Source organism: Larus michahellis, chromosome Z, assembly GCF_964199755.1.
Source record: "Larus michahellis chromosome Z, bLarMic1.1, whole genome shotgun sequence".
Lineage (NCBI taxonomy): Eukaryota > Metazoa > Chordata > Aves > Charadriiformes > Laridae > Larus > Larus michahellis.
Window position 1 is genome coordinate 70,343,331 of NC_133930.1, and position 16,024 is coordinate 70,359,354.

Sequence of the window (16,024 nt, forward strand, 5' to 3'; positions counted from 1 at the left end):
ATCTGAAATTGTGGCACTCTTGTTCTCAACCTAAGACTGAGTCTGCCACACAATGGAAGCCTTCTGTAGAGGAACAGGAAAGTAGAGTTTTAGAAAATAAACCTATTATTAGCATCTGTTTACTTAGACAGATTTCTACCAAAATCAGCAAAGTGTTAAACGCTGAGCTACTGCCCTGCGTATAGACTTTGCTGGATCTGTGACATATCAGCACCTCTGATTATCAAGGCCTGAGCATCACACACTCTGGCCTGGCAAAACTGAAGCTCCAGAAGAACAGGCTATGCAATTTCACATAGGCTTAGGCAACCTCCATGAAACCCAAAACTCCACCTGGCCCTGATTTCCCATCTGATCTCTCTACTCCTTGCACTTTTCTCCACTGATCTCAGGTGCAGTAAAGCAGCCGAATAAACACTTGTGAAGACATTAGCCGAAAGAGCCAGCAAAGCAAATTTTATGTGAGAGAAAGACGGCACTAGGGATAGCCAAATTCCAGTGCAGTCTCCTACAAACAGAATATGCCCTAAACTTGGACGGTGCCAAACACAAGAGCAGGAATACTAGAGATAAAATGAGTACCATCTGTATGTGAGTCCAGAGATCATCTTGGTTAGCATTTGAGAAGGAAAATTCTTTCAGATATGACTGTATGGAAACAAAGAGAAGCATCAGAATTCATGAGGGTTCAATGAAAAACATCAGCAAAGCAAACAGCAATTTGTACAATTTTAATTTTCAAGCTTATAAATCAAGATCAAGGCGTTAGTTTTTCAAACTTACAGTAAGTGCTCTGATAAACAACTTCTCAGTCAGGAAACCAGAAAGCATCCAGGTAATAGAAGCCCCCTGGAGTACAAAAAAAAAAAAAAAAAGCTATGAGGAAACATGAGTTATTATTGCAAGTATTACTGCAGTATTTTTTTAAACTATATTTCAGAGAAGTTAGTCAGGCTACTCCTACGATTCATATTTCACGGAGGTTAAAAATGTTTTCACCGTTTCTTTCATAGCCAAATAGATTTGCAACATCCAGTATATTTGTGTGTGCAGCAGAAACAAATTTTGAATGACAAAACAACCTACAAAAAACATTGTAATTCAAACCTGCTTTGTACCATTAATTCACAATATACAAGAATCAGGAAGAATTTTATAGTTTTTAACCTTGTTGTACGTGATGCTGTCGAACAGAGACATTAAAGAAAATGATCCTTTGATCTTGTCTTCACTCTCTGACAGTGATCGAACTCCTATTTCATTGTCTTCACTTAAGACAGGTTGTACAACATGATCATAGAAGATTTTATCCTGCAAGAAAAAGACAAATCTAAGTGAGCTGAACAGAAAATACTTATTCTCAGGAGAGAATGCAGATTATGGTATCAGCACTAATAGAAATAGTCTGGCAGTAAACAAGGAACGCTCCTTTCCCCCCATCTCTAACTTTCCTATGAGTAAAAGGGACTGTACACCTGATCCTAACATTTTCCACATGCATCATTAGTAACCAGTGAAAATTTTACATCTGAGAAGACAGTGGGCTTGGGCCTGACAAAGACAATTACAGCACAATCCACAGAGAAAAATAAGACAACTATATTAATCAGCCAATGAACAAACACTGAAAACCCATACCTCATTTACATCCATATGTCATCAATAAGGCAGCATTTTCCTCCTATATTCTCTGTTCTCCTGATACAACCCTGATCAATAACCTAAAAACTAAGCTACTGAGGATAGCAAAGCTTAACCATGCAGCATTTCTGCCATCACACAGCAAGAAATATGGAGGGAAAATGGCTCCTTTGGTGTACACCAGTGCAGTTCTCTTTTTTACAAATTGTCCTGGTTTGAGCGACACAGGATTAATTTTTCTTCTAATGTTTGGGAAAACTGCACTTTTAGAAGATTCTAGTGTCTGAACTCGTTAAAATATTTACTTTATAGCCAGCTCTGGTATGCGGGTTTCAAGGTCTTGCCAGGGCGAGGATGATTAGGAACGAGACCCGGGCACTTGACCCAAGTTGGCCAACAGGATTATTTTCATGGCATGAATGGCACATTCAATACAAATTAGAAAGTTTGCTGAGGAGCTCTCTCTCCCTTGATGGCTGCCATCCTGAGAACTTCTTGCCCTGGGGCCGGACCCCTGAGCCCTTCCCTTCCTCCCAAAGCCGCAGCGCTCGCAGTGCCCCACATTTGTGGGACAGTGTCCCCTGCTGGGAGTGCACAGCTTTCTGCTGGTAGAATGGGCTGAGTATAATCCCTGTGTATTTTATATCGGTATCAGGATCGATACTGGTTCTTTAGCATTATTGCTAATTATTTATTCTTATCCTATTAAATTTATTTATATTTTAACCCTCGTGTTTACTTGTTTTCCCCGATTCCCCTTCCCGGGTGTGGAGGGGTCATCAGGTGACAGAGTAATTGTCTAAATAACAAATCGTCTAAATGGGTTTTTCAAACCATAACACAAAAGATGATCCAGTTTCCCCCAGCTGAGTATCTGTACTAATATGGGATGGAAAACAATATCATTACATGGTAAAGAAGAAAGCCCTACATTTTTAAAAAACTGCAGGCCACTTTGAGCACTTCTGCTTCTCAAGAAGAACACAGGCTTCCAATTAATGGGATCAAATTTGTTGACCAATTTTTCTGCGTGTAAAATTTAATTTTCAGGGTTCAATTTATAACTTGGTGGTGATCAGTGGCACCAAGTCCAGTTGGAGGCCAATAACTAGCAGTGTACACCAGGGGTCAGTATTGCCTCCAGTCCTGTTCAACATCTTCATTAACGATCTGCATGATGGGGCAGAGTGTACCCTCAGCAAGTCTGCAGGTGACAAAAAACTCGGAGGAGTGGCTGATACACCAGGGGGTCATGCTGCCACCCAGAGGGACCTGGACAGGCTGGAGATATGGGCAGACAGGAACCTCAGGAAGTTCAATGAGGGGAAGTGAAAAAGTCCTGCACCGGGGGAGGAACAATCCCAAGCAACAGCAGATGCTGGGCATTGTCCAGCTGGAAAGCAGCTTTGTGAAAAAGGACCTGGAAGTCCTGGTGGACACCCAGTTGAACATGAGCCAGCAATGTGTTGCCAGCAAAGAAGGCTAATGGTATCCTGAGCTGCATTAGGAGGAGTATTGCCAGCAGGCTGAGGGAGGTGATCCTTCCCCTCTACCCAACCATGGTGAGGCCACACCTGGAGTGCTGGGTCCAGTGCTGGGCTCACCAGTACAGGAAAGATACAGAGCTACTGGAGAGAGGTCAGCAAAGGCCACAAAGATGATGAACGACTGGAGCACCTCACATATCAGGAAAGGCTGAGAGACCTGGGACTGTTCAGCCTGGAGAAGACAGGACTCAGGGGAATCTCACTGATGTATACAAATATCTGCAGGGAGGGTGCAAGGAGGGTGGAACCAGGCTCTTTCCAGGGGTGCCCAGTGACAGGACCAGAGGCAATGGGCACAAACTGAAACACAGGAGGTTCCCTCTGAACACCAGGAAACACTTTTTCACTGTGAGGCTGACCAAGCACTGGTACAAGTTGCCCAGAGAGGTGGTGGAGTCTCCATCCTTGGAGATGTTCAAAAGCCTCCAGGACGTGGTCCTGGTCAGCTGGCTGTAGGCAGCTTGAGCAGAGGGTTGGACCAGATGATCTCCAGAGGTCCCTTCTAACTTCAGCCATTCTGTGATTCCATGAACGTGCATGCCCCACAAGACTGCACAAGAGAGCCCTGTACTCTCACACATGTGTAATTTACTCTGGATTTCTGAGGCACATCACATAACTGTAATTTATCAAATGGAATTACTGCCTGGTATTAAAATTCACTTTATGGACATAAATAAAATGGTGATTGTTGATTTTTAGAAAGGCAAGCTTCTAAATAAAAAGATTAAAATTAAAAAGGAGACAAGGATTTATTTCCAATTTAAAATTTGGTGTCCTTTACACCCTTCAATGATATTAAAACACTGCATTACAGAGAATAAAGGGAGCTATTGTTGAAGTTCAAAGCAGAAGGTTAGCATATCCCATGACCTAAAAATCCTCCTGACAGAATTTGTTTGACATGCCTGTATTAGTTTCCAATTAAGCATGTAATTAAGTACTTAGATGAATTAGAAAAGGAAAGTGATGAATGGTATTACATCTGAGCCAAATAAAGAGCAGACTGGATTGACTGCAGTCTCAGCCCTGCCCAGACTAAACGGTCCTCCTTTCTTCAGGAGCTGAGGGGACCGTGTAGAGGCATTTATGATTGCACGGGCGAGTGCACCTCATCTCATGGCTACAATGTGCACACCTGTCCTCCTGTCTCAGAGTGTAATGATGGAGTCTTCTAACACGCTGTGGGATTTATGTTTATTCCCATTTGGGCAGAATGGGGAGGAGTTTTACCCTGCTGTCGGATTAGCAATGTGCATTATATCTGCCTTATCCGCAACCAGACATCCATGGACCCAGCGTGATAAATAGACTCAAAATGGCCCAACTTAAGTCACTGCTTGGTAAAGACAGCTAAGGTATGGGATGCTTGGAAAAGAGCTTAGACTGGCAGGGAAGCCAAGCATCAGCTACAGGAGCCAGGAGAGAAAGCGGGGTTTGCTACATGACAGATCTAGGGCAGAACACCAACTCCTCGCTGCAGAATCACAGCTGTCCAGGCATCCTCTGCGCCAGCTGCAGGAGAGCTGGGTACGATTGCAGCCCCAGAAGATGGAGACCTTCCAGGGAAGAATCAAGACCTGCCAGTGTTTGCCAGGGGAGTTACGTTACTAATACCACAGATTAATTATATCCCATATCCTGCACCTTCCTTTTATTCGTACGTGCTGGAACTTTGCTACTTTAGTTTACTTCAGTCGATGTTAGTACTTACCAGTGAAAGCTTGGGTTCGACAAAGGTAGCTCCCAGGTACTCAAAGTAAGATGCCAGTCCTTCATTAAGCCACAGATCGTTCCACCAGCTCATTGTTACCAGATTCCCAAACCACTTAAATAGAAAGAAAAAATGTCTCAACATCTCTTTGGACTGCTGTTTTCATTTTTGCAGGTTAAAAACACATACCTATGCTGAAGTAACTTTATTTAATTGTTTAATGTTTAATATTTAATCAACACATCAAATTAATTAAATGGTCAATATTGCTTCAGATGGTGAAAATTCAGTAGAACAAGATGCACCTTGGAAAAAGTCAGAGGTTCAAGGCAGTTATTTTTTAATTTTTTCACCTACAATTTCATTCCTTGAATATGGATGTCAGTGCTTTACGTCATTCTTTTACTCTATTTAATTTTAAACACTTCACAATAAAGTTTAAATATTTAAAAGATCATATGAGGCTATGATTACAAGTAGGGCATTTATCAAGCAATTACAAAAACATTTTTCCATGTTCTTAACAAAAGAAAATTGTCAGGGGAATGATAAACAGATCGGGGGAAATAACCATTTCCAAAATCAGCAAATCCCTATCCTGGCAAGCTATAAAACTTCCACAACAGCTGCTACATACTCATATTTGGCAGTTCATATTTAACAAAAAAACTGATCACTTGTGTATTTGTATTTTATTTGTTAATTCTTAAAAATTTGAACTACAACTTTGTTTTAAAATAAAAGTTTAATTAAGTAGTGACATTTGTTTTATTGGCCTGCAATAAAAACACTCTGCTCATCTGAAGGTCTGAAAAGTTACAGACCTTGTCAGAAAGGCATACAAGTGCACTAGCCAAGTTAAACTCTTTCGCTAACTTTGTTGACTAAGTGCAAACAGTTGTTGCTCTGGCAAACAACAGTAAATGAAACATAGTCAATAAAAAAGTGAAACTGCATTATAAATCCAAAACAAATAAGAAAAATTTGGAAAATCTCTATGAAAACTGGACAAAGGTCCAGCTACAGTGTAAAACGTGATCATGTTAATTTTGTTCTGTCGTACCACAGGCTGCTTCTTACAGAAGAACAAATACCTTTTGCAATATGTACATGCACTGCCACTACAAAAGAATACTTATGAAGTCCATTAATTCTCCCACCGAAGTACTAAGTATACTGTGTATAGTGAGCACTGTGTCATCCCTACAGTATTTTCCAGTATGGCACTCAGGTACTGTCTAAGAAAAAAATAAGTAGCCCATTAACAGTTTTGTATCAATGTACTGTGCAGTCAGTATGCAGTCTGCAATATGACGGAATCTGCTTTTAACATTGTGCGATGTATGAACAAATAGTCTTCCAGTACTCTCATGCTCACACCCCCTACTATTTTTCTTTCACTATTTTTCTTTCTACTAATCAGTGACCGCATTGTCAGCAAACAGAAGGACACAACCTCATAGGCAAATAAATGTACAGAATTTTTTACCACATGCCTGGTGTCCTAGCTCATGTGACACAATTATGGCAATCATTGCTTTTCTGGTGGTGAATTTATCACTTGGGAGGTACATCAGTGATGATTCTTGGAAAGTCATTAGCCCCCAGTTTTCCATAGCACCTGCTCCGAAATCAGGCAGTGCAACCAGATCTAAATTGATTGAAACAGAAAAAAAAAAAAAAGAAAAAAAATTAAAATTTTCAGAAGTAAAATGCTCACATGATTTTAATGCTCTCACACTGGTTCAGTGTGCAATTAAAGGATCCTACATTTTAGTGGTCCTTTGTGGTATTACGCAAACACTCTTGCAAATGGTCTGTGAAATTTCTTCTTGTCACACTTTTCATCCGTGGTTGCCACTCTTTCAGGGAGCCACACAATAAATTTCCACAAAGTCCAGATCTGTACTTCATCTTGTACATACAAATGTTTTGAACAAAAATGAAGGCTGTACTCTGCCAATGCCAGAAGAGAATATATTCACTTCTGGCTCTCAGAAATCTTTCTCTGTATGAGTTTCTCCCATGTTTGGGAAAGATTATACTTACCTCTTTTTTCAGCCTAGCAACTGATAAAAAAAAAAAACAAAACGGTGCTCCTTCATCTCTGTGAGTAGAGGGATCTTTTCCATTCTTATTTGAAAGGTACCTTAGAAACATCATCTCTTTGTTTCCACATTATGGCTGCTACCTCTGCACTCCCCTTCTGCCTCATGCACAGTTTCCCAGTCCAAATGTGAGAGCTGGACAAACCATCAAGGATCTCAAAGAAAGCAGCAAAGAGCAAAATTCGGAAAAGGTACAGAGAGCATTTTGGAAGCAGACACAAGCTTGTACTCCAAACCAGCTGACCATGAGCCAGTTCCAGCCTGGAAGCTGGGCAGTTAACGTACGGGTGATGCTGAACCCAAGCACAGCTTGACCGCATCTCAGCAGGGCTTATCGCCTCAGGCTCACAGCAAAGGTATTTCACTTTTGGGGAGGCCGCCCCCATCTATCCAGCTTGAGGCAAGACAGCTCACTTACAACTGCATTAAAATCAGGTGAAGACAAACCCTTAATTTATCCCTGATTTTAAATGCGTTTATTCTTAATTTCGCATGTTGAGTTCGCAGTATAAATCTCTAGCATTTACAAAGGAGCTATTCCTGGTTGACCTAATCCTATTGATCTGCAAGTAAAACTTCAAAGAAAGTGTGAGGGAAATGCAGCTGGTATTGCATGACGTTACAGTGAGGATTGTAATGGTATTAAGCATTCTGTGAAACTGAAATGTCACCTCACAGGAAGCCTGCAATACCGTTCTTCTACTTCAATTTTGTAACATGTTTATACCAGTGAATAAATGCATTGATGTTGCTGCTAAACAGAGGAAACACAAGCGTGAAACAAAAAAAATTGTCTACAGCCCTTGAGCAGCTTGTATGATTACTACGATAAAAAAATTTAAAGTGTGAAGACTGCATATATTACATTTTCCATAGAAGTGTAGTGAGTATTTCTGCAAGTTATTCTAAATACACTGGGGGATAATACATTTACACAGATGAAAATTTATTTCTTTCAAGTGCCAAAATATAGAGTCGACAAATCAACAAATTATCTAGCCAAGAAAGGAGGGAAATTCTTCCCCCCACAGTCCTGCTATCTGCTAAGATCATGGGCAGGTCCAAAACTCATTTTAAATAAGAACTGCCTTCTGTGTTCTCACTATTCTACCAATTTGTATAAAAGAGCACATTTTCCCCATAATCTTCATGCTGAAGCCCTTGGGAATCCAAGTACAAGTATTGGACAAATTGTACAGTGGAACTACATGATGGCGCCCTTTTTTCTTGACTGAAGCTTCACTTAACTGATTTACCTGATGTCCATTTTAGGTAGAAACAGTGTTTTCCTGCAGGAGTCTTTTTTTTCTGGGGAGGAACGTGCAGAAACATACACTCAACTCACAGGTAAGACAGGGACATACTGAAGAAGGCAAGGAGTGCTTTGGGGAGACATGGGTTACAGCAAGCCTGGATTTACTAGGAGGAGGCAGGGACTACAACATCCTCGCCTAGTATGGTCTATGCATCCCAGAAATAGCCACATGACTGAAAAACTCTTTTCTATCCTCTGTGTAGTCCCATCTGCCCCTTTATTAGCAAATGATGCTTTAAAAGAATGAGTGGGATATGGAGGTAAGAGTGACGAGTTACAGGTTAACACGAGCCATGATGCAGAAAGGAGAATTCAGTGAGTTAAAGCTTAAGGGTTTTACTCCATGAATGTGGTGAGCTGTAAAAAGACAACACCCCAAAAGTGCCTATTGCTTCTCTGAATGGCACACCAGCAGCAGCCGTTTCTGGCCCATTTAAGAAAATAAGTAATCTCACCTGTCTTTGGCAGAGGGTAGCTGACATTAAGTAAGTCTTCCAGAAATGAAAATATCGGGCCTGTGATATTTAAAGCATAGTCCACATACCCATTTCTAATTGCCTCTTTCCGAGCCCAAATACGTATCTGCAACAAAACAAGGAAGCATCATTTTAGACAGCCCTCATATTTTCGTTTTCTTTGCTTCTCTTCTGTGAATCATTGTTTGAAAATGCTGTCTCTCCACACCAGACCAAGCAATAAAGCATATAATGAAAAAAATCCCAACTCAAGTTTCGCTGGACCTAATAAAATGTGGCACAGAGCCTAATCCTGCTAAGATCTAGGAGAGTTCCAGTACTTCAAAAGGGCCAAGATTTGAATCCAGCTATACATTGTTGGAACAAACAGAATCCTGTTTTTTCTTTTATTAAATGGGAAATGCTGTAAAACTATTTAGAATCGCACATCTTAGGCCAATGTATCCCAGCCAGTGAGTCTGGGTAACGAACTTGCCTTCAGCCCGACGCTCTTTCCCCAAAGAGAGAAAAATGGACGTTCAGAGAGCATCTGCTGTCCGAACGCACACATCTCTCCTCTGAAACCTTCTCACAGCCTGAAACAGACCCCTGGCCTCCCACTGCTGCTGGAGAGAGCAGACGACATCTGAGCAGACAGCATCTGTACCCCTGAGTAATGGAGACAGCAGCAGCAAGGAAAGCTCTCCCCTCCCATGCCCATGTGCTTTGTCGCGACACTGAAAAGGGCGGCTGCTTGCCCAAGGGGACGGAGTAGGCCGAGAAAAGGTTTATGTCTCCATCATATACCTCTGGATGCGAGCACCCCCCGCCATGTGCCTGGCAGTTCAGATCCCAAGCACTTTTTGCATCTAAATGCAATACATGGTCTCACAAGGATCCGCAGAGCCAAAACCTAAAAGCAGAGTTCAGAAGCCTCAGGATTTAACTTACAAGGGAAAAAATAAAGCATATTCAGTCAGTGGAGTATCCTCAGCCTCTGAGCCCCTCTTTATAGCCGAGGCTTCAGAGGAGACTGAAAGACCAGATCACTTCATTTTTCCGAAACCTAAACACAATCGGCAGACTTAAAATCCTAATTCTAGTATGAGCTTTGAGTTATAATACTGGTGTTTCAGGTTGGAAATGACTTACCAGAAATGACAAAACAGATACAACACACATGCTCACACAAATACATATGGAAGGCATAAACTGAGCACCTCTGTCTGAAACCAAGGGGCAAAATACCCTCTCCCCTCTATCTCACAGAACACAGGTGGTGCCTCTTCCGTCTGGAAAACACTCTTTTGAGTGCTTTGCTTTGCTGACTGCTGCCAGGACAAACCAGCCCAAGAAAAAGGCACTACAGAGCGAGCTGTAAGCATCCAACATGTTCTGTACAGGGGACGGCAGGTATGATACACCAACTCCAATCTTCACTTAAAAAAGGAGCTAATACTGTGCTACCTAGGTCACCTCGGCACTGTCCTCCCACCTTGTCCCACCCCTCCCCAGTAGGATGACAGTGAACTAACCATGAAGCTAACACTGTGCTCTCATTTATTAAGGACAGCAAGTATATGCTACCCTTAACAGCTTTATGCTTGAGTTTACTATTTATTTTGGAACAACTTGACACATCTGTTCCCTGTTGACTTTCAGCAAGAGAAGGAAAGTGAAACAACTGATGCCAACAGAGTATATTTTTTTACAGCTTCCCTCAAGAAGCTTTGGCCATTGTAGTGTAAGAGAAAAACTGTATACTGACTGATGAAGAAGCCTCAAACACAAACCAGTTGGTTTTGGAGGCTAAAAAATGTGCCCACTGCAGAATAAAAGGTTAAAATACTAGTATACAAAATGCACAGTATTGCTCCTACTGATGTCACAATGCTGCTCATGAAAGGGCCCTGAAGAACAAAGCACTGAACTTCAGTGCTTTGTCACAGCAGTGGAAATGGATATTTGTTTCCAACTAAGACAGCTAAGAAGATAAGATGACCCTGAATTATGACCCGTACTTTCTGCAGAGTAGCTGCTCCCAAAGTTTTAACATCCAGAGTTTATGCCTATTTGTGGAATTGTATGAAATGAACAGTACAGGACAATAAAATAGTTGTCTTAACAGAAAGCTTTCTACAGAAATATCTGCAGGATAAATGTTAGCAGTTTTGCCACATCAGCAAATAGTTTTGGAATGGAAAGCACAGTTAATGTCTGTGATATCTTCTAAAGCACATGATGCACCACAGAGCCAACTTCTGTGGTAAACTGCTATAATGTGTTATGCAGCCTCCTATTTACCTCATTTCCCCGCTCGGTTCTGGTGACATAATCAAAATCACCAATCACAAAAGCAGTCAAGTAAGTTGACATTTTCAGCGAAGTGTTAAACGTGGTAACAGTCCACAGGCTTCCATTTTCATCCTTCATTTCAGATACATCTAGAAAAAAATATCAGAGAAATATTCAAACCATTGCTCTTCCATAACAAACACAGAAATTTGTGTTTTCTGCATGATCTTTTACACCTCTCTTCAATATGCTGAATTTCCGCACCAACTTCATATGCTTCTGGCAGAAGGCGAGCAGCCAGACTTGTTGCTACTGCCACGTATCAGAGTCATGACCTTCCATGCAAACACCAAAAATCCACTCTTGAGCTTCTTAACTGAAGCGTTGGAAGGATATCAAACTGCGACCGTTTTAGGATGTGGGCAATTTATGCCATGCTGCATATCTCTAAAATGTATGACTTACTGTGATTCAAATACAGGTCATGTGTGCCTGAGAATTATGAAATACCTCCCTTCTAAATAAGGGGGACATGAGCAAAATTCTCAGGGGAAGAAAATGCTTCAAGTGATTCTCACAGAGATCCCAACTATTATAATTCCTAAGTTACTTAGCTTGCACGGAAATCTCATAAAACTTCCCTTTTATGGCTGAAAATTATTTAGGTGAAGAAGATTCATGGTACTGAACTGCAGAAAAAAGCCATTAAGAAGGAGGCAGGAGATTCAACACATTTCTGTAGGAATACTAAATTATGGAATTTCTTTGGAATCTTATATCCCCCATGCATCCCACACAAGAGCCCAGCAAGGGACAGGAGGAGCATCTCCAGAGCCTTATACTCCTCTCGTTCTTCTTCTGCACATACACAGGAGACTATTGTGTCTCTGCCTGGTAAAACAATTTTTTGTATGTTGTAAATATGTCTTAAAATCTACTTAGAATGAAAGGAATCCCTTAATATCACAATTACAGGCTTTGCATACCGGGGCCGCCACTTAGGCAGGTGTCACGCAGCCAGGCAGACACACTGCTGAGCAGCAAATGCCAGGAATCAAACCCTATGCAGCCTCCAGCAACCAGAGGAGAGCGCATCGCAACTGCCAATACCGTGGAATTATTGCCATCAGAGAGGTGAATTATGAATAACTGTCTCCAAATTTTAAGTTTGTAGGCACAGATTTTCTGTGCGTTTTCGAGGTATTAGCACAAGAACAACAGAACACTGCTGTATCAGATGATAGAGCCTGTTCAGATAATACCCTTTTAAAAAGTAATTTAGGGGGGAAAAAAACACATAAGTCTACTTGCTGTTTACCTACCAATAGCAGGCATGTTGGAAAGAGCCACATAGCTTGGGTCATGGATGATTCTGATGTTAAATGTGGCCTTCATGGCAGGTTCATCAAAACATGGGTAAACTGTCCTGGCATATGTTGGTTCCAGTTGGGAGGCAATCAGCATACTGTATCAAAAATACAAGTAAGATTAGTCCAGCATGCTACAGCTGATCAAAATCAATATATAATGCATAAAAAACGTCAAATAAGCAAGAAGTGATAAGTAGATAAGTAGATTTGGAAAAGGTTTTGTTATTATTTAAAGCCATGATTAAATCCTCATGCCCAACAGACAGTTCAGTTTGGATGCTTCTAGAGAAATGCAGTCTTTTTTAATTACGTTGTGTTTGTTTGCTTGTTTTTTCTCACAGGCCTTTTACAGATATCTTATTTTAAATATTTGAACTTTTCTAGTTCGTTTATTAAGACAATAAGTGTAAGGCTATTGGTGAGAACTCAGCACCAAACCCAAAAAACAGGTTTGGCTGTAGACTGGGCTGGTAAGCGGCCAAAACTGCAGTAACAGCAGAAAATCCGACTACAAAGCAACCACTTTACCCTATAAATACCTGCAGCCACCAGGGCCTGTTGAGCTCTCCTTCCGTAGCGGCAGGCTGCACGGCGGTGGTGTCCCCTTGAGCAGGGACACCTCTCAGGGTCACCCCTCGAGGCTGAGGGAGCCCTTACCTGACACCAGACATCGATGGGTTGGAAGTGACATTTTTTTGCATGCATGGAACATTTAAGATACGTATAGTAAACTTTTGCGATTATCTTTGTATCCCATACTGACTTTAAGTGCAGTCAATCGTAGAGTATTGACCACCAACCCATCCGTGTTTATGAAGTACTTTACATACCTAAATTTACTAATTTATTCAGCAAACTAACTCTAGATTAGAGCTGTTTGAGTAATCTCTGGCCCTTCTCCTGCAACACAGACTGGCTGGAATCAAAATATAAATCACCGTGTCCTGTGGCCAAAGTTTCAAAGAAGAGCTGGACATCTGGGCCATTCATGTTAAGGCATCTTTGCCAGGAATTAGAAAAAAATATGCATGCAATGGTTTTCAAAGCTCCATAGCGGTCAGCCGAGTAGTAGCCAGCAGCTGAGCATACAAGAATGGCATAATCTGCTGTTTCGGTGACCTCAGTACTATCACAGGGCTAATATTTTTCAGCTGTAGTTGAGGTGCTGTTCACATCAGGTTCACACAGGCTTACACTTAGCACAGAGACGTGCCAAACAAGCCAGGAGCCATCAGGACAGCATCCATACATTAAGTAACAACCCATAATGAGTCATATCTGCACGTCACAGTGGAGTAACAAGTCAGATCTACCCTACAAGCACAGTGTGACCGCACCTGACCACCACAGTCACTGAACCGTGCACTGAACGACATCCAAAACCTAAGGTTGTACATGTTAAGATTCCGTTTTCTAGATGCCTGAAATGAATGGATTAGCTCTCCATCGATATTTACATCCCTTTGCAGAAGACATGCTGCATTGCCTGCGATTCGACCCAAGGAGCAGACTGGTTAGCCTCCTGCTTCCATTGGCACAAGTCAGCAACGCTTTCCACCCAGTTCCCAAGGCCAGAAACTGGCTCTCCCAGGAGCCCTTTTCCTTTGAAAGATGTTTGGTTGCTGCCGTTTTAATAGCTGGGCTATCTCACCCTGCCCAAAGCCAATCTCATCAACCCATCTCAGCGGAGAGCATCAGCAGCTCATCTACGCTGTGTCATCCTCACTGCTGACACTGGGGAACTGAGTTAGTATCAACAGGACGGCTGTGTAAGAGCACTGTACTCTCAAAACACAGTAAATTTTGCATTTAACAGACATATCTGACACCATACCACAACAAAACTAATGACATTTAAAAGAACACGTGTTGAACACATGTTGATGCATGGTGACTATTGGGACTGTTACAAAAGCATATCCCTGAAATGTTATTAGTACCTAGTGTTGAAAGGCCTTATGTGTATTGCCATGAACAATGAGGATTCTATCCTTGAATTTATGAAGCATGAGCTAATGAAAAGAACTCCTAATCAAGGGAGTCAAGTATTGTGTCATTTTCAAGGAAGCACATCAAGCATAAGAACCTCGAGGATGGTACTAATCTACACGTTTTGAGAAGTTTAGCCAACTTGGCAGGAAAAGTGAAAATTCTTAGTATCCTAAGCTGAACTACCTTCATTATAATACTAAAAATCATGCCCCTAGGTCAAGAAGACCCTTGCCCAGGTGAAGACCCTTCCCTTGAGCATGTGTGGTAGCTATAACTTGATGCCGTAATCGTATGTAAATTACTAACCAACCAAATATAGGAAGGAGGTAATAATATTATAATGATGTTGTAAAATGTGTATAAAAATCGCACAGAGAGTTCTGATGGGTATGCATGCTAGGAGGAACGATCCCCCGTGCATCCAGCGCCTCAGTAAAGAACACCTAACTTCTAAAACTCAAAACAAGTCTTTGAGGGTTTCCCTTTAACCGGATTTTACGGTAACAGGACCATGACATCTGTTTTGCAGTGAGGAATGGCTCCAGAGAGACAGCAGCACAGAGTATTTCACTTATCGCCTGTCACTGCACCAAGATTTTCTTTATGGACCTGATTCCCTGCAGTCAAGCGTGTGCTCTGCCAGCCAGCATCTGCCCTGACAGATGCAGCTGAGAAGCATCACCTCCCCTCCTCCTTTACCCTCTCCAATGACAGAAAGTGACTTAAACTTCTGCCAGCGTTGCACAGGAGCAGCAAAAGTGGCAGGCCACTTCATCACGGGAATCAGTCACTGAAAATACTCTTTATCTCCGTCTTCCCGTGCGGCAAAGCATGCTTCTGCGTGTTCGGCTGTGCTCTCAGTCTTTGTTCTAGGAAACACTGAGCAACCCCACGACTGCAAATTCCCCACCACCACTGCAATTACCGCCTCAGGAGGCTCTGTCCCAGCAGAAAACAGTGCAGACACTTAACAAATTTGCCCACAAGAAATTCTTGCTCGAGAATACAAAATGGCATATATTGGGCAAAAGCATCGTGATAAAAAAAGAAATACAAGGACGGATTAAATGTTATTTTTCAGCAGGACTCCAAATAAAAAAGAAAAATGGGAAAGTTTCATGCACATTACACAAATAGCTGCTGTTACAAACTCACATTACCTCATATCATTTGTCAGAATGAATCATTGTTGGGGCTCTTTTCTTGGTTGTTTTGTTGGGTTTTTTTTTAACGTGAAGGTATTAGCATGAACTCAATTACTAGCTAACTTTTTTCCACACTGCAAGATTATCACACAACAAATTACCCAAAAGTAAATTAATTTTTAAAAAAGCCTAACATCGTCTAAGCAAATAAATTCCTCTCTTAAGCCTACAGTTTTGTGCATAGATTTCATTTTCTTTTTTCATAAGTATGATATAATGCCTCCTTTTCCTTGTAAAACAAAATCAAAGCCACCATATTTTAAATAATGAGAAACAAACAGATAACAGCATCTCTTAGCCTAAATCTTTGACAATTTGTACTACACAGGTTCTTTTTTCTTTCCCACTTAGTATATCTGAAAACAAGGAAAGGAAAATGAAG

General features: G+C 41.4%; 1 protein-coding gene across 1 annotated transcript in view; it reads right to left on the reverse strand.

Moving 5' to 3' along the window:
• LVRN (laeverin) overlaps window positions 1–16,024 on the reverse strand; it is a 39,627-nt gene that overhangs the window by 18,689 nt on the left and 4,914 nt on the right. Inside the window, exons 2-9 of the mRNA XM_074569601.1 lie at window positions 12,398–12,540; window positions 11,085–11,224; window positions 8,781–8,907; window positions 6,399–6,553; window positions 4,903–5,016; window positions 1,168–1,311; window positions 784–849; window positions 583–648 (exon numbers count right to left, since the gene is read on the reverse strand). Coding sequence (XP_074425702.1) covers window positions 583–648; window positions 784–849; window positions 1,168–1,311; window positions 4,903–5,016; window positions 6,399–6,553; window positions 8,781–8,907; window positions 11,085–11,224; window positions 12,398–12,540 — 955 coding nt within the window. The remainder of the gene's footprint in view (window positions 1–582; window positions 649–783; window positions 850–1,167; window positions 1,312–4,902; window positions 5,017–6,398; window positions 6,554–8,780; window positions 8,908–11,084; window positions 11,225–12,397; window positions 12,541–16,024) is intronic.